Here is a 27,668-nt window from a genome sequence, read left to right as displayed (position 1 = left end):
CATCGGCCCTGTATGTAAATGACTATTACATGTGCTGTATATCAAGTTATTAGATGATCACTTCAATCTATGAGGATGACGTACTTTGAGTTGATATCGACGTAGAAGTAGTAGCTGTTCATTTGTCCGTAGAGGTCACTGGCGTTGTCGACCAGGATGGTAACGCCAGTGCCGTCAGTGTCACAACTCATCAAACTGCCATTAGCAAACCACATCAATCTCTCCACTGTAAAATGAACACGCAAAACATGAAGAGACTGATATCCTAATAGTTCAAGATTTAAAGATGTCGACATGATCAGATTGATGAGGACAAATAGTCTAAAGTCAGATATCTCTTGTTGGTAGAAGTATATTTACGAAAACCAAATATTCTCTTCAAAATATCTAAATAGTCTAAAGCAAAGATATTCAAATAGTAAGCTACACAGTCACAAAGTCAAAGATCATATAGGATAAATAGATCTAAAATCTGATATATCTTGTTGGTAGAAGCATAATTACGAAAACACAAATATTCTAAGTAAGGATAAGATTTATGGATGAACAACTTCTTTATTACAATTAAGCGCGACGTTTCGGTGTAGGTTCTAACAACGTTGTCAAGCAAACGATGTACAAAGTGACTGACTGACTGATATAGAAGATTTAAAGTGCGCTTTCCGACTGCAGCGTATTTCGCACACGGGCCTGGCTGGGCCATTTAGTGTATTCCGAGAAGGGTGAAAGTGGTGTGTGCAACCCAAGAGGGGGCTTTTAGGGGTTGCTTATATTGATTTTTTGAAATTTTTAAATTTAGAATAAATGCCGAGGTGGGTGGAGGAGGGAACTAAGGGAGCCGGGTGAGGTGGGTGTTTGTATGTTTATTGGATTTTGGATTGGTAGATTAATTAGTTTTTAGATGCGCTTAATTAGGTCTGTCTTGAAGTTTTCTAGTTTATTTTGAGGGTTTAGTATTTCATCTAGAGTAGGAACCTTATTTAGATTGAGGGTGGTTTGTAGTGTGGTTCTTTGTGTTTGGTAGTGGGTGCAGTGGATGAGTGCGTGTTCTGTGGTTTCGGGTTGTTTGCAGTGGGGGCAGTTGCCTGTGGTGTGTCTTTTAAGTTGTTTTAGGTGGTTATTTAGGTTCGTGTGTCCTGTTTGGAGTTTTGTAATTAATCTGTCAATTTTTTGTGTAGGGTGTAGGATTTTAGGTTTGGCTAGTGGTTTTCTGAGCACTTTTTTGATTTGGCTATTTGAGTTTTGATATTGATTATGCCATATTTTGGGTATTTTTTGTTTGTTTACACTTTTAATTTCTGATTTTGAGATGGGTAGGTTTAGGCTTATTTCTGGTATTTTGAGAGATAATTTAGCTGCTTTATCGGCGCTTTCGTTGTCGTAAATTCCTACGTGGGCGGGGATCCACAAGAAGGTTATTTGTTTGCCTGCTTTTGTTAGGTCGTTGGAGCTTTTAAGTATTTTGTTTATTAATTTAGGTCGTTTTTTGGTATTTTTGTTTTGGAGGGCTAGTAGTCCACTAAGGGAGTCAGTGAGAATTAGGATTTTTTGGTTGTTTTTAGATTGTTGGTTATGCAGGGCTGAGGCCATGCCCATAAGTTCGGCCGTGAATATAGATTGGTTGTTAGGGAGTCGGTAAGATTGTGTGGATATAACTGGTTGTGTGGTATGGACTCCGAAGCCTGTGTGGTTGGAGATCGGGTCTGAAGATCCGTCAGTGTATATGTGACACCAATTTGGCCAATTTTCGTGTATGTATGCAAGTGTGATGGTTTTAGCTATGTTTGGGTAAGTTTGTTTATTTATTTGGTTAGCTAGCGTCGTGTCTAGTTGGGGTATTTTGAGTTTAGGGGTGAAGATATTTGATTTTTTGCAGTTTTGTTTAAGATTTTGAGTTTGGTGTTCATTGAGGTAGTTAGTTATTCTTTGGGATATTGGGGTGAGTAAGGGGTGTTTGCGAGCTAGAGCTTGGTTTCTTGGTCTAATGTTTTGGTTAATTAGGTTTTGGATGAGAGGGTTTGTTTGGGACGCGGCCCAGAAATTAAGGCTTAGATGTTCCCTGCGTAGATTTAGTGGCATTTCTCCTGTAAGGGCCTGAAGTGAGGTGTAGGAGGTGCCATGTTGGGTGCGTGTAATTAGTTTGAGAGCCTGATATTGTATTGAGTCAAGTTTTTTAGATAGAGAGTTGTTTAGGGTATTGTATATGGCACAGCCGTAGTCTAGTTTTGATCTAATTAGTGTTGTATATAGTGAGAGGAGGGTATCTTTGGAGGCTCCCCAGTTAGAGCCGGTGAGACATCTTAATGTGTTAAGGTCTTTGCTGCATTTAGTTTTTAGGTTTTGGACGTGAGCCTCCCAGGAGAGGTGTTGATCGAAAATAAGTCCTAAGAATTTGGTTTGTTTTTGGAATTTGATTGTTTGGTTGTTTAGCTGGAGGATTGGGTAGGCAGGTTTCATGTTTTTATGTTTGAATACTACTCCTGTTGTTTTATCTGAGTTAAGGGAGAAGCCCCATTTGTCTGCCCATTGTTGTATTTTATTTAGAGATTTTTGGATTAAGTTTTCTGCCATTTTAATGCTTTTAGTGCGGATCCATAGGGCTCCGTCATCCGCGAATTTTGAAGTGTTTAGTTTAGGGGATAAGCCCTCGAATAGATCATTTATCATTATATTGAAGAGGGTTGGGCTGCGGATGCTGCCCTGGGGAGTGTCATTTTCTAAGGGACACTGGTCCGATAGCATATGGTCTATACCCACGGTAATTTTGCGATTGTTTAGGAAATCTTGGATGAAGTTTATTATTTGACCTTTTAGTCCTATTTTTTTTAGTTTTTGTATTAGCCCGTGGTGCCAGTCGTTTAGATTAGCTTCGTTGCATAATTCTTGGAATTGGTCCCAGTTAACGTTTTTGTACTGAAATTTAGGTTCCTGTTTAGGGGTTTGATTTGGTATTTTTATATTTCCTAGGGTTATATTTATGGGAAAGTGGTCGCTGCCTAGAGGTACTGGGTGGACGTCCCACATCAGACTTTGTGCTAAGTCTGGCGTACATATTGTTAAGTCGATAGCCGACATGGTGTGGTGGGTTTTGTCGTATCTAGTTGGTTGGTTATTGTTTAATAGTATAAGGTCATTTTTTTCGTTCCACTCTGATATTAGTTGTCCATGGTTGTCTAGTTTATCTGCAATGCCCCAGGTAGGATGATGGGCATTGAAGTCTCCTAGGAAGATGGTTGATTTATTTCCTAATTGGTAAAAGAGATCTAGGTCTGTATCTTTAATTGGTTTTAGTGTTGAGTGATAGATGTTAATGATTTTTATTTTTTGGTTATTGATGGTGACTTGGATTCCATGAGCTTCTAGATTAGGAGTGTTTACTTTAACTTCCTCGTAGTTAATATCCTCTCTAACATAGATGATTAGACCTCCTCCTGTTCTGCCTGGGATGGTTTTGAACCTGTCGGTTCTCACTGCGTTATAATTTGGTAGGTTGAATTTAGTTTTATGTGAGAATTTGGTTTCTTGAATACAAGCTACATGGGGACCTTTATCTATTTTGAATTTAGCTTTAAGTTCAGAACCATGGCCGACGAGGCCATTGGCATTCCATTGAAAAATGTTTAGGCCTTCCATTGGGAAACTGGGTGGATTTATGTTTGGTTTAGGTATTTACTTTAGTAGGTTATTAAGGTTGCTGCTGAAACGGTCGAAAGAGGTGGTGACGAGTTTTAGTTTATGTGCTACACCAAAGGAGGCTTTGGAGCTGGCTTCTGGATTAGACTGCTTTAACATGTAAGCTAGTAGGAGGACTAAGTTGTTTAGTTTTTTGCTTGCTACGTTTTGAGTGAGTTTTTTTCTATAGCTTTTGGTTTTTGGGGCTGACAAGGTAAGATCGTTTATTTCCTCTGAGGATGTGTACTCGTCCTCTTCGGTTAAGTTATCTTTAGTTTGGTCACTCTGTTCGGTGGTGGGTTGCATGCTGGGTTTGAGTGCGAGAGTCTGAGTGGTTTCTGTAGTTTCCCTGTTGACTGGGTGTTCGGGGGGTGCCTGTAGGTTTGGGAGTGTTGTTGCCCTTGTGGCTGTGATGGCTTGTGTTTGTGCTGGTTGTGTGGTGGTCGTTGTGCGTTGGGTTTTGCTTGCGGGTGTAGATGTGGTAATTGTAGGGTGAGAGGCGGGGAGGGTGAGAGTGTGAGTTTGTGGGATGTGTGGGGTGTTTGTTTCATTTGCGATGTATGCGTCTCGCTGATTTTGGTCCCATACGGAGACTGGGTATACAGTTTTGCGTGCGTGAGTGTTGTTGTTTGGGGGGAGGGGGGGTGTTGGTAGTAGTGGTTTGTATGCTTGTGGTGTGGGTTGGCGATGTACAAAGCAAGGTTGGCAAGTATATATACAGGTGGGAGGCAATGTTGATACAGTGGAGTAGATATCAGATGTAGTTATACTGGAGTGGAGAAGCCTGTTACGAACACAAAAGGGTAGTAAAGACCATTATCGGTGAAGTCAGTAACATAAGCAAAGGGTGAAGCCAGTAATATAAACAGCAGGATTATAGCTGATTGGGGTATTTGATGAGTTGATGGTACGTCGGGGGTATGTATAGCCTTGGTCACGGTTGATCGATGGTTGGAGTCCTTTGATGTTGATGGATTCTTGTAGTTTTCTGATTTTGAAGTCTACTCACACATATATTAGACTAAAATGTATTTTACCTTCAGTGTTGAGAATGAGATGCTTGACAGGATATTCTGCCTCGAGGACAACTGTCCTTGAAGTATCTCCATATTTGAGCTGCATTATTTGGTTCCCCTCAGCCCAATACATCACGCTGGAATAAAACGCAACATTTTAGACTGCTTTATCATAAGCTCTCAAAACTGTCTTAGCAAAAGTCGAGAAGCTGTAACTATATGACGTCAAAATTATCCTGCAATGTGGCTGCAATGACGTCGTGATTACAATATACGTGCCAACATTCATCCCCCAACACACACGTTTATTAATTGCTATTCTAACTCCTCAAACAAAATCATCATTCCTTATCTTTGACTGGCCTTACGGAACCATTATAATTTCATCTTGATATAAACATATTTATTTCCATAAAGTGGAGGGATTGGCAAACAAGCAAATTTTGCTTATCTTAATGCCTCTCCCAAACATGATACATATACAAATAGCATACATTGTATAATTGGCAATACAGATAAGTATTGTTCTGAAAGTGTTTAATTACTGGATAATCTTCCATAACTACAGTTACATTAATATTTACATTCAGCACAACAACATCGCAGTATCATATAGCAAAGCCAACATCTCAGACAAAATCTCTAAATCGGCAAGATGATAGAATAAAACTGTGCACCGATTTCAAAATTCCAAGATTTAGAATAGAATTTAAATCGTAGCCTTTTACGAAATAATACATGTTTTGCCTTACTGTACTGTTTAAGGGACACGTACGAAAGAAATGAAGTGCATCTTCTGTATGATAGCCACAACAACATCTAAGGCTGTCGAATATAAATCTGGCAAATTTGTCGGCGTTAAGATCACTGCAGCCAAGCCTGAGACGGGAGTGTATAACCTGACAGAATACTGATCCATAATTTGTATCAAAGTATATACCATTCCTATCATTGCTTTTTATAAAACTTTTAAAACTTCCTAAGCTACTGGCATTGGTGTATTCAATATGTAGTGAGTTCCAAATATTAACTGTTTCTGGAATAAATGATTTGGCATAATTATTTGATTTACACTTTGTGGTTTGCAGCTGTGAGCAGTTTCTCAAATTATAATCACTTGCACCCGACACTCTATTTGGAACTAAGGACGAGAGATAGTCCGGTACTAGATTGTTGACCATTTTATAAAAGATGTTTAACTTTTTTGAAAATGCCTTCTTTCTTCTAATGACGTAAGATTTGTTTCTGTATAAAGTTTACCGTGACGTGTGCCACGAACAGCCCAACAAATAGTTCTGAGTGAATCTAGATTCAGTTTTTCAAGTAGTAACGCCTGTTCTTTTGTGCAGTTGTCCCATATGCGGCAACAATAATCACATATCGGTAATATGAAAGATTTATACATAGTTTCCAGTGTTTTTCTATTTAAACGATACTTGAAACTCCCGAGACGGTTAATCATTGGACTGACTTTCTTGACTAGGCTATCAATGTGATCGTTCCACGGACAATCTTCTTGGAGAGTAAGTCCTAGATGTTTATGAGAATGAACTTCCTGAACAGTAGTGTTACTCATTTTCAAAACTGGTTTTACATTTGGAAGAATCTTCGGGGAAAATTGGTGAGATACTGTTTTATTAGAGTTGAAATCGACCTGCCAGTTTTCTGCCCAAGAGGATATTATCGTTATTCAGACAATGTGCTGCTGTATTCGGGTCATTAACCACGACATATAGGGATGTGTCATCGGCAAACAATCTTATATTACTATCAATGTCGTCTATAAATGTCGTTTATGAAAATTAGAAACAGTAGCGGTCCTAAAACTGACCCTTGAGGAACTCCGGCCGTAACTGGTCGTAAGTCTGAACTATACCCATTGATAACAACCCATTGGCATCTATGATTTAGGTAGCTTTCAAACCATCTCAATAATTTCCCTTCAATACCATAGGATTTGAGTTTATTGATAATGCCTTTGTGCCAGACTTTATCAAAGGCCTTACTAATGTCGCAAAAGACTGTTCTGATTTCTTTGCCTTTATCCAATTCTCCAGCAATAAAATCAAATAAGTAAGTCAGCTGGTTAGCGGTAGAATCTTCTGGCATGAAACCTGATTGAAGATTTGTAAGCATTGTAATTTCATCTTAAATGTATTACCCCGAGACGTGCAAGGAGTTCGAACGTTTGAAAGTCAAGGATATCGACGGATCATCGATTGTGTATACTATGTGACAAGTTTCTATTTCTGTTTGTTATTAAAACAAGTATGAGTCATTTTAATCTGGAGCTTCGTTGAAAGGGATTTGTGTCACCAGAGGTTCCCCAAGTACTCATTAGACATTTACAGTTACACGGTTTTAAAATAATTAGCCTGATTTGAGTCTGCAATCCACAACCAGCTGTAAACCTGGCTTCAGTATATAGTGAAACTCACAATTTCTCTTGGTGAAGTACAAGGTCACGTGGTTCATCTAGTCCAGATAGCACTAAAATGACACCCCCGAGGACAGCGGACACACCAATGAGGGCACCACTTTTCACAGTAAAGAAGACAATCCGAGACCTGTCGTCCACAGCCAAACCTGTGATCTCTTGACCTGGTCAATCATGGACAATGTTGTAAAAAGTATCATCCTTAGAAATAACCATACGAGATATTCAAATGTAAATGCCATGTCCATGTGGTGTATAAATATGACAGGATAATCCTTCTCATTTTTTTCTTTTGTATGTGTTATTTCAAATGTCAAAATATGACGTTAATATCCCCACTAACGTGAATATATCGACATATAAACAAAAGTGAACTATATAATTCAATGTAACCAGTAATTGATAACTAACTATCAGTAACGATTGTTGTAACCCATCTTTGGATTAAGAACGTCATTCTGGAACCGTAAATGTCGACTGCACAACATAACCTCAGATGGAAATTGAGATAATGACAGTGCCCTGGTATTATGTGTAAGTATAGCTACCTCCAATGGAAAGTATTATTTTCGACTGACTTCCACCTCGCTTCATTTTCCTGATCGTAGCTGGAGCAAATGTGCTGTAGTAGAAGAAGTCGTCGGTGGCGCTGTAGACGAGTTTGGAGACGCTGCCGGTAGTGATATCTAGGGTCAATGTCTCTGGGGTCAGCGAGATCGTGTTGAAAATGGTCAGCGTATTCGGACCACTGGTCACAAGGAGTTGCTGATCAGATTGCTCTGGGGCTAGAATATATATAAACATCATGGCATACGCGTATGGATGTAGTAAGAGGCGACATAAATGGAGGTCGGGTGATCAGGCTCTGTGACTTGGCTGAATTTGAATCATAACAAGACGGCGTTTGACATTCATCATGCAATCAACCATTGGTTTGTCTGTCCAAGACTCGCTAATTTGCATAAAACTGAGGTATATGTTATAATTCTATAGATCTAAAGTATCTAATAACGTTTACTCGTTTACAACATCAGGTAGACTAACAGTATAGTCCTTGCATCTCGCTGTCACATTGTGTGGTCCAAATACCACTCGTTTCACTTGTCGAATGAACATAATGAACTGGTATTTGTGATGGAGTGTATGTGTGTGTGTGTGTGTGTGTGTGTGTGTGTGTGTGTGTGTGTGTGTGTGTGTGTGTGTGTGCACGTGCGTGCGTGCGTGCGTGCGTGTGTGTGTGTGTGTGTGTGTGTGTGTGTGTGTGTGTGTGCGGGCGGGGGAGGGGGGAGGGAGGTGGGGGGTAAGTATTTGGAACAACGCTTCCGAACTAAGCTCAGTCACTCAACCATTAAATGGTTTAACGATATTGCGGAATATAAATCCATTTTGCAGCTGGAGTAACATGAACTTCGTGATCAGTTTTCACCAGAGAAGAGATAACTACGCCCAAACAAGCATATACGTTTTATATCTGGATATATCAAATAGCATTTAACTTTTACATTTTGTTTTAAGAAAATTTATAGCTCGAAATGTTTTGATCTATATGTGGTGCGCAACTACAATGTACAGATTTCGAAAGTCGAACACATTTTGCCGATTTTGTATAGCTTCTGACTTCCTGATTGATCAATAATTCGGTTTGATTGTCAGGTGGCGGTAGGTAATAACACTTCAATTAAAATGTCTGAAAGTCAGGTTCCTAGAGTAAGAATGTTGGGCAAAATACTAGTAGTATTCTATGAGACTAATAGCTGCATAATGAATTGCTTACCACTGCACATGCTTTGCTCTGTAATCCCAACCTCAAGGCTCGTACGGAAGCCAGGACAAGCTTTACACTCAGACTGTCCTCTCACGTCCTGATAGAAACCCAGGGGACACGACTCGCAGCGACCGTCAGTGAAATAGGTACCAGCTGGACACTTCACTGTGAACAAATGGTCATGTAGCTATCCATATAAACTTCACGTGAGAATGACATCAGTTCGAGATGTTCGAGTTTTCATTGATAAAATTCATACATTGGTGTTAAACTTATAATGCCTTTTCTTCTATTTGTATCAATATGAGGAGTTAATTCCAAAAATATGACTTCCTTCAAGGATATTTCCAAATGTGAATAGATTTGAATTGCGTTTTAAATCTTTGGACTGTGTAGTCTAGATCTGGGACTTATGTCTGAATTAATCATATAATACCAAACCCATAAGTTGTGACGAGGGCCCTTTTAGCCAAAGGAATCTCCACTATTTATGAAAAGAACAAAATTGTGATAATAATTATCACAGATAACCATATGAATGTGACCACATTTAATAACATATTTTAATCAATCAATGTTATTTCGTATAAGGCCTAAGTCCTAAGGCCAGCTGACAAAGTGAAATAGATATAAATTATAACCTGGACATTATAACTTCATAACATGCTTAACATGCTTATCATAGGCACGAAGAACATTATGCTGATGCACCTCTAGTATAACCAGAACAGTTCGTTAAAGTTAAAAGACAAACAATGCAATATTTCAATATAGTAGTTTTTATCAATATAAATCATCAAAGTAATATGAAAGGCAAATTTTATATTTTAAAAATGTCATGTTTTCTACATGGTAATTGATGTTATTGTATACTACAGTCTGAGTATTTTTTTATGATTCTTTATTTGGAGAGGTAGGCTTGTGGTTAAGGCGTTCGCTTGTCACACCGAAGACCCGGGTTCGATTCCCGACATGGGTATAATGTGTGATGCCCATTTCTTGTGTCCCCCGCCGTGATATTGATGGAATATTGCTAAAAGTGGCGTAAAATTAAACTCACTCACTCACTCACTCACTTATTTGGAGAAATCACGTTTTAGTTTGGATGATGTGATTCCATGTCTGAAGACTTTTGGAATGTTTTGAAATGGAACCTTTGTTGTCCAAATGCTATAATAATTCATCCTTTGGCGTGATCAGTCGTACTCACAGCAGAAGAAGCTACCAGGGATGCTCCCGATGTTGCACGTGACATTCTGAAACACCAGAAGGAAAGGTTCCGGCACGTTACCAGGAAGACCGATGCTGAAGTTACTGTAGCCGGCGGCTCTGACCTCTGAGTTGGCCTTGTCTAGTTTGTTCCAAGCTGCCAGGATGCTTGCCATGGTGTCTGTCACTGCAAGACAAACGACACATATGTATCTACAGTACACCCCAGTTAGGTCGGAAACTCTGCCTTCTGGATAAGTGCAGTGGTGAACGAGTTACAATATTGGGTAAGTAAAAACCCAATGGTTAATACCCATGATTTTGACGTATTGAGTTTTAAGCCTGGGAATGGGGTGGGGGTGGGGAGGGGGTTCAAGAATTGCCTTTAGATCACCGTGGTGAGCAAATGATTTAACTCGGCTAACAAACCTTCCAAACAATGATTGTAAAGGTTTTGCCACAATATTTCTGGTGATTTGTGGTTGTTATAGTTTCTCTCACGTGTTAAATGTTCTTTGTATCACAAAACAATCTTGTTCTAAAAGTGGGAAACAGATGGAACACACCTGGCACACAGTCCGCTTCCTGTGAGTACATATAGGGACACACAAGGACGTCATTGTCGACCTTCATCTCAAGGTCACGGTGTGCGGGTGAGTTAATCTCGTTTGTGTAATGAACATACCCGCCATTGGGGGATAGTACCTCTGCTGTGTACGGCAACACTGTCAATATAAACAACCATGCTCATCAAATGTTTGGCCTACGAACGAATAAAACCGATAAGGTATCTTTATATATTATAAATATAATTCAGTTATCAACATAACTACAATGAGTTAAGAAACCATTTACATGTATTTCATATGGTAATTTTCAGTTGCCTTTTGGCAACATGAATTATAGTATCTCAATAAATAGCATATAACATATAAAAAAGTGTTTGGTTATTCTACGATTTATATGTTAATTTCTGTGGTATATTTCACAATTTTTATTGATATTTAAAAGGCACCACAGCGACGTAAATGAATATACGTGACTTACGATCACTGTCCGTCTGCAGCTGCGTGACACTAAGGACACCAGGGGGTATGTCAATGTACAATGTCAATACCCCGAGTATTTTTCCATTGTTGTCTGAACAGATTCTGATATTTTCATCACAATCGTGAAGGTGACTCTTCCACTTGCAGATTCCCTCTCCCACACATGAGAAGCCAGCTGCTACCCAAGCGAGGGAGGAACTCACGGTAGAGTAGGAAACTCCATCTGCATACACCACGTTATACTCCACCTGAACTGTTAGCGGAGCCTCTGGTTCTGATGAAAGAAAGACCATATTTGAAGGTTTTGTTTCTCATCAATGATCGTCCGAGACTAAAATTGTTTTAGTTTGTTTTCTTTGCAAGCAAATTCGGTCTTTGAACTCAATTCTAGAGTAAAATTCAATTATGAACTTTTTATGTAACAACAATAAAGTTCGTGAATCGGGAACTTTTACATATCAATGTTTTGGAAATCGAAATAAAATGGAATTAAAATTTTTCGACAACCGATTCGATACTTATATTTTTTTTAAATGACGAGAAACAAAAAGTTGTCAATGTCGACTTTGATACATATGCAAAAGTACAATTTAAACTTAATAAAGAATGCGAAAAGAATATATATATTATGTTTTGAAGCGACTGCGTGATATCATAAAAAAGGATAGCATATAGCCTGTTGAGTATTCAAGATAAAAACATGAGTCATAAACAAATCTTTGAGATTTTAATCGGTTAAAACCAAAACAGATGACAACTGAAAATAGCGCATGACAAAAGGCATCACACGATGATCACATGTTGTATAGAAGTCAACGTCGCCAATGCCTATTGATAAACATCGTAGGAGAAAATCAAATGGTATAATAAAAGATCGATAGTTTGTACCCTCTACATGAGACACATATGACGTAGTACTGTTAGCTGACCTGACAACACCACTATCATTAACATTCGTTATAGCTGTAATTGAAGGCATGGGCAACGATCCACACTATCGGTTTACGATGACGCATAATTTAGCCGGATAATGTGGACCTGTTGTTCCCAGGAATACCCATTTAGTCTTCCTGACCTGTACATGAGTGGACTACCCGTCCTGGTGTCCAGACACCTTCTTTGCACTTGTACTCCATGTCATCCTGTGATGGCACCAGACCAACAGGGCAACCAGTAGTGCAGCTCAGGTTTCCCTCAGTTGACTGGCAGACATGGTTTAAGTTGATTTGACCGAACAAGTCCTCCTCCCGGCAGTCTGGAAATATGGTAATCATGCGTTGTGTAAGTCCTGCACCTGCGGAATGTCTGCGTTTAATTACAAAAAATAAACTCCATTTCTCAGACAGGTAGGTCTACCTGGCTATATTCCACCAAATCAGCAGATATATTTTTTAGGAGAGACAGTTATTGTGTAATAAAATAGTTTATTCAAGTGATGTACATGTGTTATACAAATGTACATATTTGTATATTACTATAAAATATTATGATTCATTTTAGTACTTTTGACTGAAAGTGAGCTCATATCGTTGCCTGTTTGTGCGGCGTCCGTCGTAAGCATCTTCTCCTCAGAAACAACTGGATCAGTGGAGCAGAAACTGCACACGTTTGCTTCCGCTAATGAAACACCTGAATGTGTCCAAGAGACCCAATGGCATCGGCATTACTTATCCATTTCTTTTAATTGCAATGCAATTAATTTGGTACATATGAATTTTGTTGTGGTTTTATTTTTAAATATGACCTTTTTATTGCCCTTATTGTAATCTTTCTTCAAATTGTACTGAAATTTGGTATATGAGCAGTCACATGTAGTTTTGGGGCTCACTTTATTTTAAATTTTGACCTTTATCTTATCTTCTACTTTGACCGTACGCCTAAATTCCCCCAGAAACATTTCTTTGCATTGTAAACATACGCTCCGTTTGCAAACACTGGACCAATGAAGCTGAAACTGCATATCCTTGCATTTGTTCCATATCAATGATAACACCTGCGCTTTTTTTCAGGTATGAATCTGATTTGCAATATGGCCGCTTTAGCCACCATATTGAAAACATATTTATAGCATTACGCTAAAATTGTAATGAAATGTTAAACTGTATTAATAACGCAATGGTTTATTAGTTGTGGGATTCAATTTATATATTCCGTTGTTGTTTTTTGCAATGTTTTAAACTTTGACCTTGTTTGGATCATGCTTTTTAATTTTCTCAAAATCTTTATTTTGGCTGTGTAATTAAAATTCTCACCTGATATGGCCAGACTGGGGTAGCTGAAGTTTGGCAATTATGTTTTTCTTATGATGATATCATGTGCTGTGCAAATACTCAGCTCATGCAGAACATATTTGAATATCCATGCTGACAGCGACGTTTTTAAGTATCTTTGTCGACAATTGTTGACTACATAAAAAGGTGAGCTACAGCGTCGTGGTGCTATTTCTTTTCTTTTTATATCAGGCAAATACCCAAAATATGTATTGATTTAAAATGTGATTATTCAAGTCATTCCTAAATTCCCAAATTCATGTCTTTAACGGTTTTAATTCTTAAAAAATCCAAAATGCGATTCCATGTGAGTGGATTTCCGGAAACGTGGCACGTTCTTTCTACAAGTATCGGGCAGAGATAATCATTGCCTTAATCTGAAATCCAATGGCCTTATAAAACAATAGGTTACCTTATATACACAAAGAAAAAAGTTAAGCACACCTCTATTTCTGAACCATGACAAATGGCAAAAATCATGTTATGAGATGACACAGTAGTGGGGCGATACTGATGCCATCGGTACAACAAACATTTGACAACAAATAAAGAAGATATTATTGAGTTGTGATTGAAATTTACTAACAAAAACATCATGGCAACACAGGTACTGTTTTTGACCTTAGAAAATACCTAATAAAAGTATGGATCTGCAGGATTAAGTAAATGCGTTACGTTTGATGTTTCATGTGAAAATGTTCTCTACTTGACATGACACGTGAAACAGGTCAGTAGCGGGTATAACCGCCCGGCATTCCACCCTACGTCTCATGCCTCCAGTCAGACGTTGGATCTGTTGATGGGTCAACAACAACCACTCCTGATGCAATGCTGCTTCCAATTGGCGTAAATCTTGTACAGAAGGATCTCGTGCCTGTTTGTGCCGCCCCAGGATATCCCAAACATGTTCAAGGGGGTTCAAATTTGGGCTCATTGCTGGCCAGGTCGTTATTGCATTGGCCCTCATGTAATCCACGACTGCATGCGAACGATGAGGCCTGGCATTGTTATCCATGTACTGAGATCGAGTAATAAGAGGAGTGTTGTCAAAATGAGGAACGACGACTGGCCTCAAAACGTCCCGGATGTACTGAGCCCCTGTTGAGTTTCCCCTTATGGTGACCAAATCCAACCTGCAATCATGAGAGATACACCCCCAAACCATTATCGAACCCCCACCGTATGCAACAGTCGGTCTGGGATTGTAGGCCATGTTCCGGTGCCTCCAAACTCTCGTTCTTCCATCAGTGACGTGGAGCAGAAAGCGCCTTTCGAAGGACCAATGGATCCGTCTCCAAGTTCTCAGATTCAAGTTCTGTCGCGCAATACACCACGCTAAACGAGCAGTTGTGTGGTGATCTCTCAACAAGGGACGCTTTATGACTCGTCTAGCCCTCAGTCCTGCTGCTCCGGGCGATTCTGGTGCTAAAACGACGATTAGGGAACCACAGCTGTTTCAGACGAGTACTTGTTAAGAAGGGTTCTCGGGGTATGAGACGAAGATGGTGCCTGTCTTCGCGCTGTTTCGTCACAGGAGGTCTTCCGGATCTGGGAAGGTCCTGAACATCACCGGTCTGAGCATGTTTGCCACCTTGTGGCGTTTGATGATCGCCTTCCTGCCATGGTCACACAATGTCATGGAATAACTGTTCAAAACCGAGCTTAGGAAAGCAATTTTAACGTTTGGATATACTGCTTTTAGAAATACTCGAGGGTAACATGCTGTATACTATGCATGGCACGTGAGCTTTCGTCACGCATGACAGATTACATCATCTCGAGAAAACATAATTCTTCCCGTAATTATATCTTTCATGACTGTTACAAATATTGGAATCAAACAATCATGTGATATATTAGGGTGTGCTTAACTTTTTTTTGTATATGTTAATCGAACCAATCAAATGTGTTTCGAAATTGCTATAAATGTTTATTTGTTACTCACCTGGGCATGGCCGTATTTGGCACACGGACTCAAGGGTTGCATTACCCACACATGGTTTGGTGCCGTCTTGGAGACTGTCACAGTATCGGCTCCTAGTCCGCTGACCATGCCCACATGTCACGGAACATGGCCCCCATTCCTCCCACATGCTCCACTCCCCGTCAGCTTTAGCGTAATAAATAAATGTCAAAAGACATTTTTCAAACATTGACTATGTTACACTATAGAATGCTGTCCCTTCAAAGTATCGTAATCATGATTTCTATTATTAATTGACGAGTTCAGGATCATTGCACTTATGTAGCGACGTGCATGTGTGTGTGTGTGTGTGTGTGTGTGTGTGTGTGTGTGTGTGTGTGGTGCACGTGTGGTGTATGTGTGGTGCACGTGTGGTGTATGTGTGGTGTACGTATGGTGTATGTGTGGTGTACGTGTTTTTGTGTGTGGTGTATGTGTGTGGTGTTTTTAGCATGTGTGTGTGTGTGTGTGTGTGTGTGTGTGTGTGTGTGTGTGTGTGTGTGTGTGTGTGTGTGTGTGTGTGTGTGTGTGTGTGTGTGTGTGTGTGTGTGTGTGTGTTCAATCACAAGACAATATTCTTATGCCGACGTGTCTTCGAAACTACATTTACCTTTTATCGTCTATGTGAAAGCAATTTTATGTTTCTTACGTAAATGAGCTTCACATAGTCTCCCTGTGGCCCCAGAAGGGCAGTTGCATGTGTACACGGCGTCCTCTCCTGACCCTGGGGAGCAGGTAGATCCCTGGGCACACTGATTGTCGACACACTGGTCTGGAGGGGTCAGACACTGAGGGCCTGTGTACCCCCCGTTGCACACACAGTAAGCCGATCCAGGTGAAGACAGGTAGCACCGTCCGTTTTCTCCACAGTCAGCGCACACTTCTGTATCTAAATTGGATGAGAAGAAAACGTATTTTCATACTGTACACTTTGGGGTGAGTTTGTGAAGTTAATGAATAGTTGCACTGATCATTTTTCATTATACTTGATAGTAAATTAAACACAAAGTTAGACTCTGCTTTAGAAATGTTACAAGACATATCAATTATTGAATTTCGAATAAACTTATTGGTCTACACCCAGTAGATACTGTCAGAATGCTATTCAGGGTTTAGAGAAGATTACTCAACGATTGATCATATATTTACTCTATATTCACTGAGATAAATATATTAGAAAGAAGCGTGGAACATTTTACTGTATTTTTGTTGACTTCAAAAAAGTATTTGACACCGCGGATCGAAATACACTTTTTATACGCTGCTCGGTAAAGGTATACATGGTAAGATAAGTAGACTACTAAGAAGTATATATGGAAACGTAAGCTGAAATATGCAAAAATACTATGACTGATTCATTCAATACAAGTGAAAGTGTAAGACAGGGATGTATACTATCACCACTCCTCTTTATCTTGTACATCAAAACTGTTTGTAGAGGTATATTTGAAAACGAAGTTGTACAGGTATTATCGATTTTACTATTTGCGGATGATGTTGCAATATTTTCAGATAGTGTTCTAAATTTACAGAAAAAGATAGTTGTTCTATATAAATATAGTGCTAAGTTGGGAGTATCTGTAAATACTAACAAAACTAACGTTGTTGTTCTCAAGAAAGGCTGAAGATATCTAAACATGAGAAATGGTTCTTCGGTCCAGAAAGACTAGAAGTAGTATCATTCTACAAATATCTTGTATTAACAATTTCATGTCGAAATTTATTTACAAAAGCATGTGAAGTACATTCAAGACAAGCAGATAAAGCAATGTATTCAGCTTAGCAGTTTATTAGTTAATTTTGAAATATATCTGTTGAATCGCTGTTAAGGATATTTGATGGTAAAATACAGCCAATACTGATGTACGGCTCGGAACGTTGGGTAAACTTATATCGCCACAGTATTGAGAAAAAACATACAACATTTTGTAAATTTGTTCTTGGCGTCGGCTACCGGTCACCAAATAAGGCATTGTAGTAGAATGCAGAAGGCACCCGATATATGTAAACTATCAATGCAGAGTTATCTCATACTGAATACGTTTGCTCAGACAACCATATGTACGATACTATAGACGATGCTATTGCATGCTTTAGCGCCGTGATGACTTTAGGCATATAAACTGGGCCTCAGCTGTTAGAGACATTCATTTTTCGCATGGATTTGCATAAGCGTGGATATTCCAGGATGTTGGAAATAAAATTATGTTCTCAAAAATGTTTAAACAACGATGTAAAGATTTGTATTGTCAAGGCGTGTCAGCTGATATCAGATGATCAAAATCGCTACATATTTATTCAATGTTTAAGATGGAAATGATACCATAAATATATTTAACTATTATTCGATCTATATGTTTACGCAGGTGTTTAACGAAGTTCGTGTGTGTTATATACATACCCTCAATATAAAGTTATACAGACATTCCAAATATAATGATTATTAACATCGATGTTTCCTTACTACAAATATTACCAAGACGATGTATACCATGTCTTATTAATATGTCCAGTATATAAGTGAGTGAGTGAGTGAGTTGGGTTTAACGCCGCTTTTAACAGTATTCCAGTTATATCACGGCGTGTCAGCTTAATGTGGGAGGAAAGCCCGAAGAGACATTTACCTCTTCGGTGAAACCCACGAGCACGGGTATGGTGCTGACAACCTAGAAACATAATCGGGGCGAACCGGGATTCGAACCCTAAATCATAGGTTTCTGGCGTTCCCAAGGAACGCAACTCTGCACAGCGATTCGCGGCGCCTTAGACGATGATTCTGAGCGTGTTCTGTCACACCCTTACCGTCCGCCCAGGCTATCTGAATTTTCTCCCACTTTAAGCTGACACGACCCGATTTAAGTGAAATATTTTTCAGAGTCACAATAACTCGACTTTGTCTCTTTTCCACGTTGTCTGTGATTTACGAATTTGGATAAACAAATATACTTTTTATTGCAGAATCTAGGTTGTACGGAGTATAGTAAATAGTAAGGCACAAGGCTATAGAATTCTTTTATAGATATAATTAATTCACTCGCACGGTCATATCCTTTCTTTCAAAAATGATTAAATTAAATTAAATTATTGATGGCTATTAAGATAGAATTCTTTATACGAAACTCGAGCTCACCATTACATGTTGAAGGGGTAGCTTCGAAGACCTTGGGAATTTGAACCATGTCCAGATGGTCCACTGCGAAAACAGATCCAGACAACAACGCCGAGCAAGAGGACGCCAGTCTGGATGCGTGCATAACGTCAACGGAGGGAACAACGACCAATCCACGGAGATGTATATCTAAATGGACACAAGCATTACATACAGCATCAATACGTCCACTGTTGCTGTAAGTGGTTGAGTTGCTCATCATTCGTCACGCTCTTGGGTCATGTGGAATTTTCTGTTTCTGGTTAGTAAGAGATGTGCATCCTATAGGCGTGCCCGGATCAAATAATCGTAGGTTCGAATCCCATATTCGACATCATCTTGGATTGTCAGAAGCATACCTGTGTTCGGGGATTTCACCAAAGTGGTAACGTCTAAGACTCATTTATGGTGTTGTCTTTCCACAGTAAGCTTTGGCTGGCATCGTGACATTGCTGTTAGTTCAAGAGTTGTGTCAAACCCAACTCAACGTTCTCATAACCGTTAAAAAAGCCAACAAAAAATTCTGGTACAGATATCTTAATAACTCACAGACGTCAGTTCCTACTGTGATTCTCATCTTTGATTGTGCTGGAATAGGACAAGCGGATGCCACCTGTCCTTCCCATCTCCCCTGTCCGTTTGTAAAGATAGTGACCTTTTCGGTGGTCCAAACAATTGTAACTTGGGTCCAGGCCTGTGTCAGAACATCTTGAAGAACCGTGTTGTCACTGCAATGATGATTTACTTAGAATTAACATCGAAACGTGTCTCTTGCATCTTATTTGTATGTCATGAGGGGCTATGTTTTGACAAAAGTTGTTTATTTGTTAACCGGTGCAAAATTTAGTATGTCAGACTTTAAACTTGTTTGGGGCAATATTACAAATATTTTCAGATTTAGTTATGCTTCATCAATAGTTCCAACAACACCGTATACTTGTATATCAATTGTTTACCTCTCTGTGTTGACTTGTATGTCAGATGATAGTTGAAGTCGGAGAGATGTTCCAGTTTCATCGCGGAAGACCTCAAACTCAGCCTGGTTACCCTGTGTTTCGACCTTGACCCACATTCCCAAGGTGAACTCGCAGACGTCAGATTGTGTGACAGACGTCATGTTGACTGTCACAGGTCCCTCCATTGTAATGTCACGAGCTACGACGTTATTAAAATGTGTCATAAATCAATTATCCTTCTGTGATGGCTTGTGAGTAATCGAATATAGGCGAGGCAGAAGAGTGAGTGAAAACATGAGCATGTTCCACGCCAAGCAATTAGCAAAGGTCGCTGTCTGCACACCTTATATCCAAACAAGTCGGCTTATGATGGTGACAGGTGGAAGCCAGTCGCCTAAGGCGCCGCAATTCGCTGTGCATAGTCGCGTCCCTTAGGAGTGCCAGAAACCTATCATCGTGGGTGGGTTCGAAACCCGGAACGCCGTGATTATGTTTCTAGGCACCAGTTCTAGAAACAGGTGGGGGGTGGGGTTCTATCCTTTTGCGGATTCCACAAGATAACATGATGTTGGCCAGAGAATATCAGTGTTTGTTCTCAGGTGGTCCAGTAACTGTCTAAGCAGAATTAGGCGTGCTAGTGAGATCACTCACTCATGGTCACTCATTTACTTAATATTCGCACTCACCAATGCAGTCCATCTGGGTGATTGACGCTGTCGTGTCAGTAGTGAACCCTTGGGGACAGGCTGTACATGATTTGTTGCCGGTATCTGGCTGGAATGTTCCCCTTGAACAACTTGAACATGGGACCAGCCCAGTTGGAGAAACATGACCTGGTCCACACATCGCTGTAACAACAATACTCATTATACATTGCTCACACAAAGAAGACGGTATTTAAAGTGATATAGTTATAATAACAGGCATTACATGTCGGCAAATTATTAACGTTTGTATGCATGCCGTTTTGGAAATAGTCTCCCTGGAGGTTTTGGCAGTTTAGCGTTTGCAGAATTTTCTCAAAGATAGATATTTAACGTGTGAGTGTCGATGGCATGATCACACACAACACAACGGACAACTGATTGTGTCACAATCCGTGATCAGCACTCTAGGGGTACCATAGAATTCCAGGACAGATCCCGTAGTGGATGTCCGAGGTGCTCCACCTGTTGTCAAGACCGACTCCTCGTCACACGAGTCCTCCGCAAGTGGCAGTAGAGCGCTACACGACTCTAACTGCAGCAAGCAATGGAGCCACGTATGTACACGTACAATTCGTAACAGCTTGTTTGCAGCCTTTTTGTGAGCACGATGGCTATTGTGACACTACCATGACACACCATGACATCCAGACCTCAACATCTACGTCTCGACTGATGCTGGTCACATGTGATGTTTACCAATTCGTGGTGAATGATGGTCGTGTCGACGTCATGAGGAAAGTCATCAGCTACTTTAGATGATGCCTCATGATCGTTATGACCGGGAATCAGTGGTGGTGGTGTGGGGAGACTTCACTATTACGGGCTAAACAGATCTCCACATGGACGAATCACTGCCTCCTGCTACCGAGACACTATCATCACCTTCCACGTCGTGTCGTTTCCTCAGCTCCAAGACAACGCCTTCGTGTCCAAGAATGACAGCGACAGAGCTCATCACATCATCCCCTACAAGATACAGATGCTCCGGAAAAGATGTCCCCTGACTTCTCCCACAAAGAAAAGAATGAGATATGCGAGGCAGATATGAACGGCAACCGCCTTCACGACGAGGGCCTGCCTCGCAAATATGAACGGCAGCAGTTCCACTAACTGATGATCGGTCTTGTCAGGAGCAGAAAGCGATGTCGATGTGTATTGATCACGTGAGATTTTGAAACTACTAGCCCCTTTGTACAATTCTGCTTCCTGGTATTGCAGCAAGCGGTAATATTGGAAATTGTACTGATATATTTGTATATACATATCTTCACAGTGTAAGTTATTCACAGTGAAATATTGGTTGAGAAAATGGATCCTAACTGATATGAAGGGATGGTGGAATGGTTTTGTTCTTGCTTCCTGCACATGCAGTCGGCGTTCAGAAGATGAATGTTCCTGTGCAGGGAATACTGACTGTTGATGTTGATCGGTGGATGTAACTGTATCTAGTTCACCACGAAATCCACTTACCCAAACACTGAGTTTCATTGGAACTGCCCTCTTTGAGACTTGAGAAGCCAATCGGACATTTCTTGCAGTCAGTTGAACCTGTCGTGTCCTGGTAGTATCCAACAGGACATAACTCACAAAGCTCTTCCTTGTAATAACTGCCTTTAGGACATGGCACTACAACAGAGTGGACGTGGTGAGAGCAACTGTTCTTTGTACATTTACTGGAACAAAATGTGTTATGATGATGGAACGAATTAAGTACATTGTAACAGAAGGTGTTATAGTAAGAGTGAGTGGGTGAGGATGGTTTTACGCCGCTTTTAGCAATATTCCAGCAATATCACGGCGGGGGACACCAGAAATGGGCTTCACACATTGTACCCATGTCGGGAATCGAACCCGGGTCTTCAGCGTGACGAGCGAACAATCAGTGAACACGCCATTTTGTAAAAGTCGGTCACCGGTAGTGATGTCATACGGAAGTAAACATTGGTGTACATATTTGGTAATTTCTTTGAGGTGTAAACTTTAAACTCGGCATCCAGCGTGTTCTTTGTTTTTGTCTAGTTTGCATTATCATCATCGCCTTGATAATCCTCGGACATGGCGGAAACCTTTTTTGTGTAGGGTCACATTATTTATGAGTAGTAAGCAGTACATTGGACGTCACTTATGACAATGGTGTTATGTATTAATGCGCCACTGCGATCATGAGAATATACAAAATGCATCGATTCGATGCTAAAAAGGTGCGATTTAAGGGGGTGTAAGAAACAGATTACTGCACTCGTGCCTGTCAGATACCACTGATCTTACAACTCGTTGTTACAAAGCGCTTCCAACTCGCTTTCGCTCGTTAGATACGTTTTGAAACAACTGGTTGTAAGATCAATGGTATCTGATAGACACTTGTGTAGTCTCTATGTCCTGTATAAGGGCATAGGTTGTCACTGTGACAGGAACAACTAATATATATGGCGAGATATACCAGTATGACTAACTACAGGGTTTTTCCTAGCATTTTAAGCTTTCGTTACCTAATTGCAAACAATGATGTGCAAGGTATACGAGGCTCACTGCTTGCTGCATGTACTACACGTGAAATACACGAGAAGAACCTTGCTTACACATGGAACAGTTATCAGCAAAATCTTAGTACAGAATACTCACCACATCCTTCTTCAGACATTCTAGGCTTGGTATACCCGTCACTACAAAGCGGTTGATCTCCCAAGGACACCATCTCCAGGGGGTTGATCACCTCCCCATTCACAGTAAAAGAACTGTCTCCATTTAAAGCTTGGAACAGACTGTCAAGAACGTTAGTTGCTTGTGCTGTTTGATCGGTGTCAGATAAAGCTGGGTTGTCAGAAAGTTCCACGTCTATATCAAAGGCAATATAGTTCAATGTGGGAGATCGTCCTAAACGCTTCAGTAATTCCTGTTCTGACCGTTTGCGTCTTCTTTGTCTGGTTGTGTTTTTTTTGTTAAAGGTATCACTCAGCAATATTTCAGCTGTATCACGACGTCTGCGTGTGCTACCACAGTAAACTTTCACATTATTTGGAAGGCAATGAGTTGCGCCATACCCAAGACAGATAGGGTTCATGGTGGATTTCGCCCTCAGTACAAAACTTGTCTTTATGTTATCCCCGGATCCTTCACACGTACCATTATACCACAGATAGACCGGAAGTCGTCTCAGATGCCTGCGAAATGGCAGCAACTCTGTGAAAACAGTATTTAAATCTAATGACCATATTTGCACTTTTGTGTTTTGAAATGTTATTATGATCAACACAAAGTAAATAGTCATAAAATATCAAACAAAAGCTAAATATTCTGAACACATCTCATTAAAATCAGATCTTATTTCTCGCTACCGCTAAACAAAGATCTGACGGACAACCCATTAGGGGTCACGTCAGAACGACCTTTCATCCGGTTACCAGATCATGAAAGTGACAGTCGGAATGTGATTTCTAATCATGCAGCCTCGAAAAGTTTAAAACGGGGTATTCCGAACGATAGTTACGGGCTTAACAACTGAATCTATACAATCTAGACCATATATTAGCCATTCGAGAATATTCTTTTGTTTAGGTTCCAAATTTTTTAGCGACAATTTGTCAAAATATGTCTGGAAGCGTAGTCGCCAATTTGCAATTAGTGCCGTAAAGCACGAGAAAGCTGTTCGTTTGTTCAGTTTTCAAAATTTTAATCGAGAACAGTGTCAACATATATTTCAAACGTAGTCTGAAATGGAAGTCTCCAGGGTAAAAACGAGTGCCGTAAAGCTCGAGAAATCTGCTTTCTAATTGGCTAATGTCGACTTCTTGTCAGTAATTCCATTGGTCGGTCAGAGTTCGCGAAAGGTCGGTCTGACGTGACCCGTAATGGGATGTCATCAGATCTCTTAGCCTCAGCGAGAACTTAGATCTGATTTCAATGAGATTGTGATGAAAAGGAAATGTTATATGTTCAATATACTTCGTGAAAATCATTGAATGAAACCAGTTCCGATTCCCAAGTATCACTCAAGACGACCGAATCATATCCCATCGGTTGCACTCATCTGGAACTACTTGTGAACCCCAGGAGCATGGATGGCCCGGTCGTCTATAAGGTGCCGAAATTTTTTGTGGGCTCGAATTCCGGTTCGTGCTAATCGTGTGCCTAGATTTGTCAGCAACATACCTGTGCTCGCGAGTTCCACCAAAGTTGTATCGTCTAAAACCGGCAGTACATTTACACTGACAACACGCTGACATGCCATGACTTCACTGGGCTACTGATCGAAGCGGCGTTAAAACCAACTTCAATCATTACGGGATGAGTCTACATCAAGATGCATGGACTACATGTATCCTTTAGGCTCTGTTTGCTCTATATTAACAGTTTATGAAAACGTACGTTCTAATTGTAAACGTACGTTCTAACGGACGTAACGGCCATGAATCGAAACAGGATGTTTGAAAGAGAAAGTGATTAAACGCGACGTAAAGGCCATCTCACTCACTCATATCGCATTGGAGTCAAACGTTTCGTTTCGAACTGTTGAGTGATGTACCTACTACGAGTCAGCGAGTGCATACTCACTTGTGCATTCAGAAACCAGAAGATAATGTCCGCCATTCCATGCTGCTGTTCCTGCTTCATCGCTGGTGCATCGAAACTCATAATTATACTTGTCATCTGGTACATCGTAGTCAGTGTTACAGTGTAGGTAGCAGATCCGCTGGCTGGCAAATTCAGAACATGAGAGTGCACCATGATCTGGTTGTCGTAGGTCTGGGCACTGTTCAACTGAAATTGAGAGACAAACTTCAGAATGAGATTCACCAATGTGTCTCACAAGTCAAGGTTACAGTGAAACTACGCTAATCCGATCACCCTTAGTCCCCGTCGTCCAGACGTTGCAGTTGGGAGTGTCTAAATACATGGATATGCAAGAAGAGTCAACATAAATTGATGAAACACTCTAGTTGACCAAAAGCTAGAAGAGTCCACATATATCCTCAGGTGAAACACTCTAGTTGACCCAAAACACGCTAGTGGATCACAAGCTAGAAGAGTCAACATATGTGTGTGAGTGAGTATGGTTCTACGCCGCTTTTAGCAACATTCCAGCAATATCACGGCGGGGGACACCAGAAACTGGCTTCACACATTGTACCCATGTCGGGTCCACATATGTCCTCAGGTGAAACACTCTAGTTGACCCAAAACATCCTAGTTGATCATAAGTTGGAGAGTCAATATAAGTACTGAGGTAAAACACTCTATTTGATCATGAGCTAGAAATACTATGAATTGGTAGACAGGTAAATATGTGGACATAGGTCTCAGGTATGAACATGTATGAGTTCACAGATAGGTGTGAAAATAAAATAATAATGTGGAGGTAATATTAGTCCAGATTAGTACAAGCAGCCACACACACACGCTACGTTAAACCCCATTCAGCTCACCTCATCTCCAAACTCGATTAATAACAGACCGCCGTCATATAACTGGAATATTCTGAGTGTAACCACACACACTCACACATACACACACGCACGCACGCACGCACGCACGCACGCACGCACGCACGCACGCACACGCACTCACACACACACACGCACGCACGTACGCACGCACGCACGCACGCGTACACACACACACACACAAAACGTACCTTTGCAGAATGGTTTGCTCTTAGGAGGCGTGTCATGCTGCCCCCAGTCCCAATACTGGACACGGTTGCTGCCCGGAGTCTCACTGCAGGTGATGTAGTTATTGCCTTCTACCGGTAAATCATAGCGGCAGTTAACCGTACAGACGGAACCCAGGTAGAAGGGAGGATTGCAGGCGGGCATGATCAGGTACTCTCCTTCCAACTCAGGGGGTTTACACTCCGGGGCTGTAATTATTGATTGTTATTTGTCTACCTATTCAGAAACGTAACTTGTGTATACTGTCATTATATATAAAACCCCGACATGGATGCACTCGGCTTATAATATCTACATAAGCATGGGGGCATAAAAAACTTTCCAGCATTTTTTTTAAAGACAGCTTATGAAGTATCATCGACAAATTGTCCAAATTTGGTGTCTACCCTGTGCTAGGTAAGTTGACCTGTCATGGAAACCCAATTACCTTTCTATATACGACAAAACTCTTAATTTATCCACGAGATTTAAAGTAAAACTCATTAATACGACTTCGTTGTTAGAAATAAGTATCTACCTGTATACATGTTATGAAATATGAATCTGTTTGTGTAACTATGATCTCACCTTGATGCCGGAAGATGAAATTAAAACCTGAAAATATGTAAAATAGAAAACAGTCTTCTTACCATCGACGTTCACTGCAAAGGTACACCGTGTTGCTTTATTTCCTGTGTCATCCTCAGCATCAAATGCTACAACATGAACCCCAGGAGGAAACAAACCAGAAGTCCGATTGTACCCACCCAACGGCAGGATGGAGGGAACGTTACCAGAGTTGTCAGTGGCAATAATCTGCGGCCAGGTCACAGCCGTCACGTCTTGGCCGTGCGCTGCTTGTTGATGAATGGTCTGCGATGGGCAATTTGTGAAGACAGGATCCTCAATATCTTTAAAGTGAAGGAAGTATATGTTACTGTCATCATGATAATTGTATTAATGTTATTATCCTTTTCTTCTATTATCAGGAAATGAATAAAGCTTCTTATCAGGAAATGAATGCAGCGTAGTTTTGCAATAGTTAGCGTCATTCGAGTGCATGGCCATTGTATAGCAGGTGCACTTGTTGATGACAATACTATATTTATTTACATATAGGTCGCACATCTTCCCTCAATAAAATGTTCACAAGAAAACAGCCTTATCACTATCCCCCGCCATGGGGCAAGTTAATACTTACTATAAATATAAGTCTTATAAAGCATTTACAAGAGATAGGTAGTAGGATGTTTTGAGAAAATTTGATTAAATGAAAAACGAATACACACAAAAGGTCCCTGCTAAACTTTTAAGTATGAACAAGTGCTAGACTCAAGGAGCTGTGTTAATGGGAAATAGAGTATTTAATAAAATCATATGTACATTTCTTCAGAGTTGGAAACGTACATGTATATTTTGCCATTTTGATCATTTGTGACACATCAGACAGGATCAACTGAAACAAGTATCTCTAAGGTAAGCTTGCAATTTTCATTCATGTAACGTCAGTAGTTTCTAAAAAAAGGGGCCATGATTCTGTAAAAATATAATTTACGGAACCAATTTTCAAACTCAGGCTTGAAAGGTATCTCTTTATATAAACATGCAAACTTTCATTCATTGAATTTCAGTAATTGCTGAGAAGATTTACCCCCATTTCACTCAGCATGCACTAAATTGAAAAGCATGGAGCAAGGGCCATAACTCTGTACAATATAAATGTGCGACACCAATTTTCGAACTCATTTGAGGTCGGGACCAGTAACATCAGTATGTATAATTTCATTTCTCTAGCTTGAATAGTTTTTGAGAAAATGTGTCCCCATTG

The 27,668-nt window shown here is 40.3% G+C and overlaps 1 protein-coding gene across 2 annotated transcripts in view; it reads right to left on the bottom strand.

The window, feature by feature from the left end:
• The window catches only part of LOC139465669 (sushi, von Willebrand factor type A, EGF and pentraxin domain-containing protein 1-like), a 38,220-nt gene that overhangs the window by 1,186 nt on the left and 9,366 nt on the right, over positions 1 to 27,668 (bottom strand). For both annotated transcript variants that reach the window (XM_071247421.1, XM_071247420.1), the window contains exons 8-27: positions 26,491 to 26,751; positions 25,825 to 26,049; positions 24,744 to 24,950; positions 22,815 to 23,372; positions 21,663 to 21,818; positions 20,172 to 20,333; positions 19,486 to 19,684; positions 19,079 to 19,257; positions 18,512 to 18,679; positions 16,031 to 16,270; positions 15,364 to 15,528; positions 12,224 to 12,403; positions 11,147 to 11,422; positions 10,666 to 10,824; positions 10,101 to 10,286; positions 8,900 to 9,055; positions 7,674 to 7,910; positions 7,127 to 7,289; positions 4,710 to 4,825; positions 85 to 226 (exon numbers count right to left, since the gene is read on the bottom strand). In XM_071247421.1, coding sequence (XP_071103522.1) covers positions 85 to 226; positions 4,710 to 4,825; positions 7,127 to 7,289; positions 7,674 to 7,910; positions 8,900 to 9,055; positions 10,101 to 10,286; positions 10,666 to 10,824; positions 11,147 to 11,422; positions 12,224 to 12,403; positions 15,364 to 15,528; positions 16,031 to 16,270; positions 18,512 to 18,679; positions 19,079 to 19,257; positions 19,486 to 19,684; positions 20,172 to 20,333; positions 21,663 to 21,818; positions 22,815 to 23,372; positions 24,744 to 24,950; positions 25,825 to 26,049; positions 26,491 to 26,751 — 4,135 coding nt within the window. The remainder of the gene's footprint in view (positions 1 to 84; positions 227 to 4,709; positions 4,826 to 7,126; positions 7,290 to 7,673; positions 7,911 to 8,899; positions 9,056 to 10,100; positions 10,287 to 10,665; positions 10,825 to 11,146; positions 11,423 to 12,223; positions 12,404 to 15,363; positions 15,529 to 16,030; positions 16,271 to 18,511; positions 18,680 to 19,078; positions 19,258 to 19,485; positions 19,685 to 20,171; positions 20,334 to 21,662; positions 21,819 to 22,814; positions 23,373 to 24,743; positions 24,951 to 25,824; positions 26,050 to 26,490; positions 26,752 to 27,668) is intronic.

This window comes from Haliotis cracherodii, unplaced genomic scaffold, assembly GCF_022045235.1.
Source record: "Haliotis cracherodii isolate W230 unplaced genomic scaffold, xgHalCrac1.p SCAF_18, whole genome shotgun sequence".
In the NCBI taxonomy this organism is placed as follows: Eukaryota; Metazoa; Mollusca; class Gastropoda; order Lepetellida; family Haliotidae; genus Haliotis; species Haliotis cracherodii.
The sequence above is the reverse complement of the archived record's forward strand: the minus strand, read 5'-3'. Positions and strand labels throughout refer to the sequence as shown.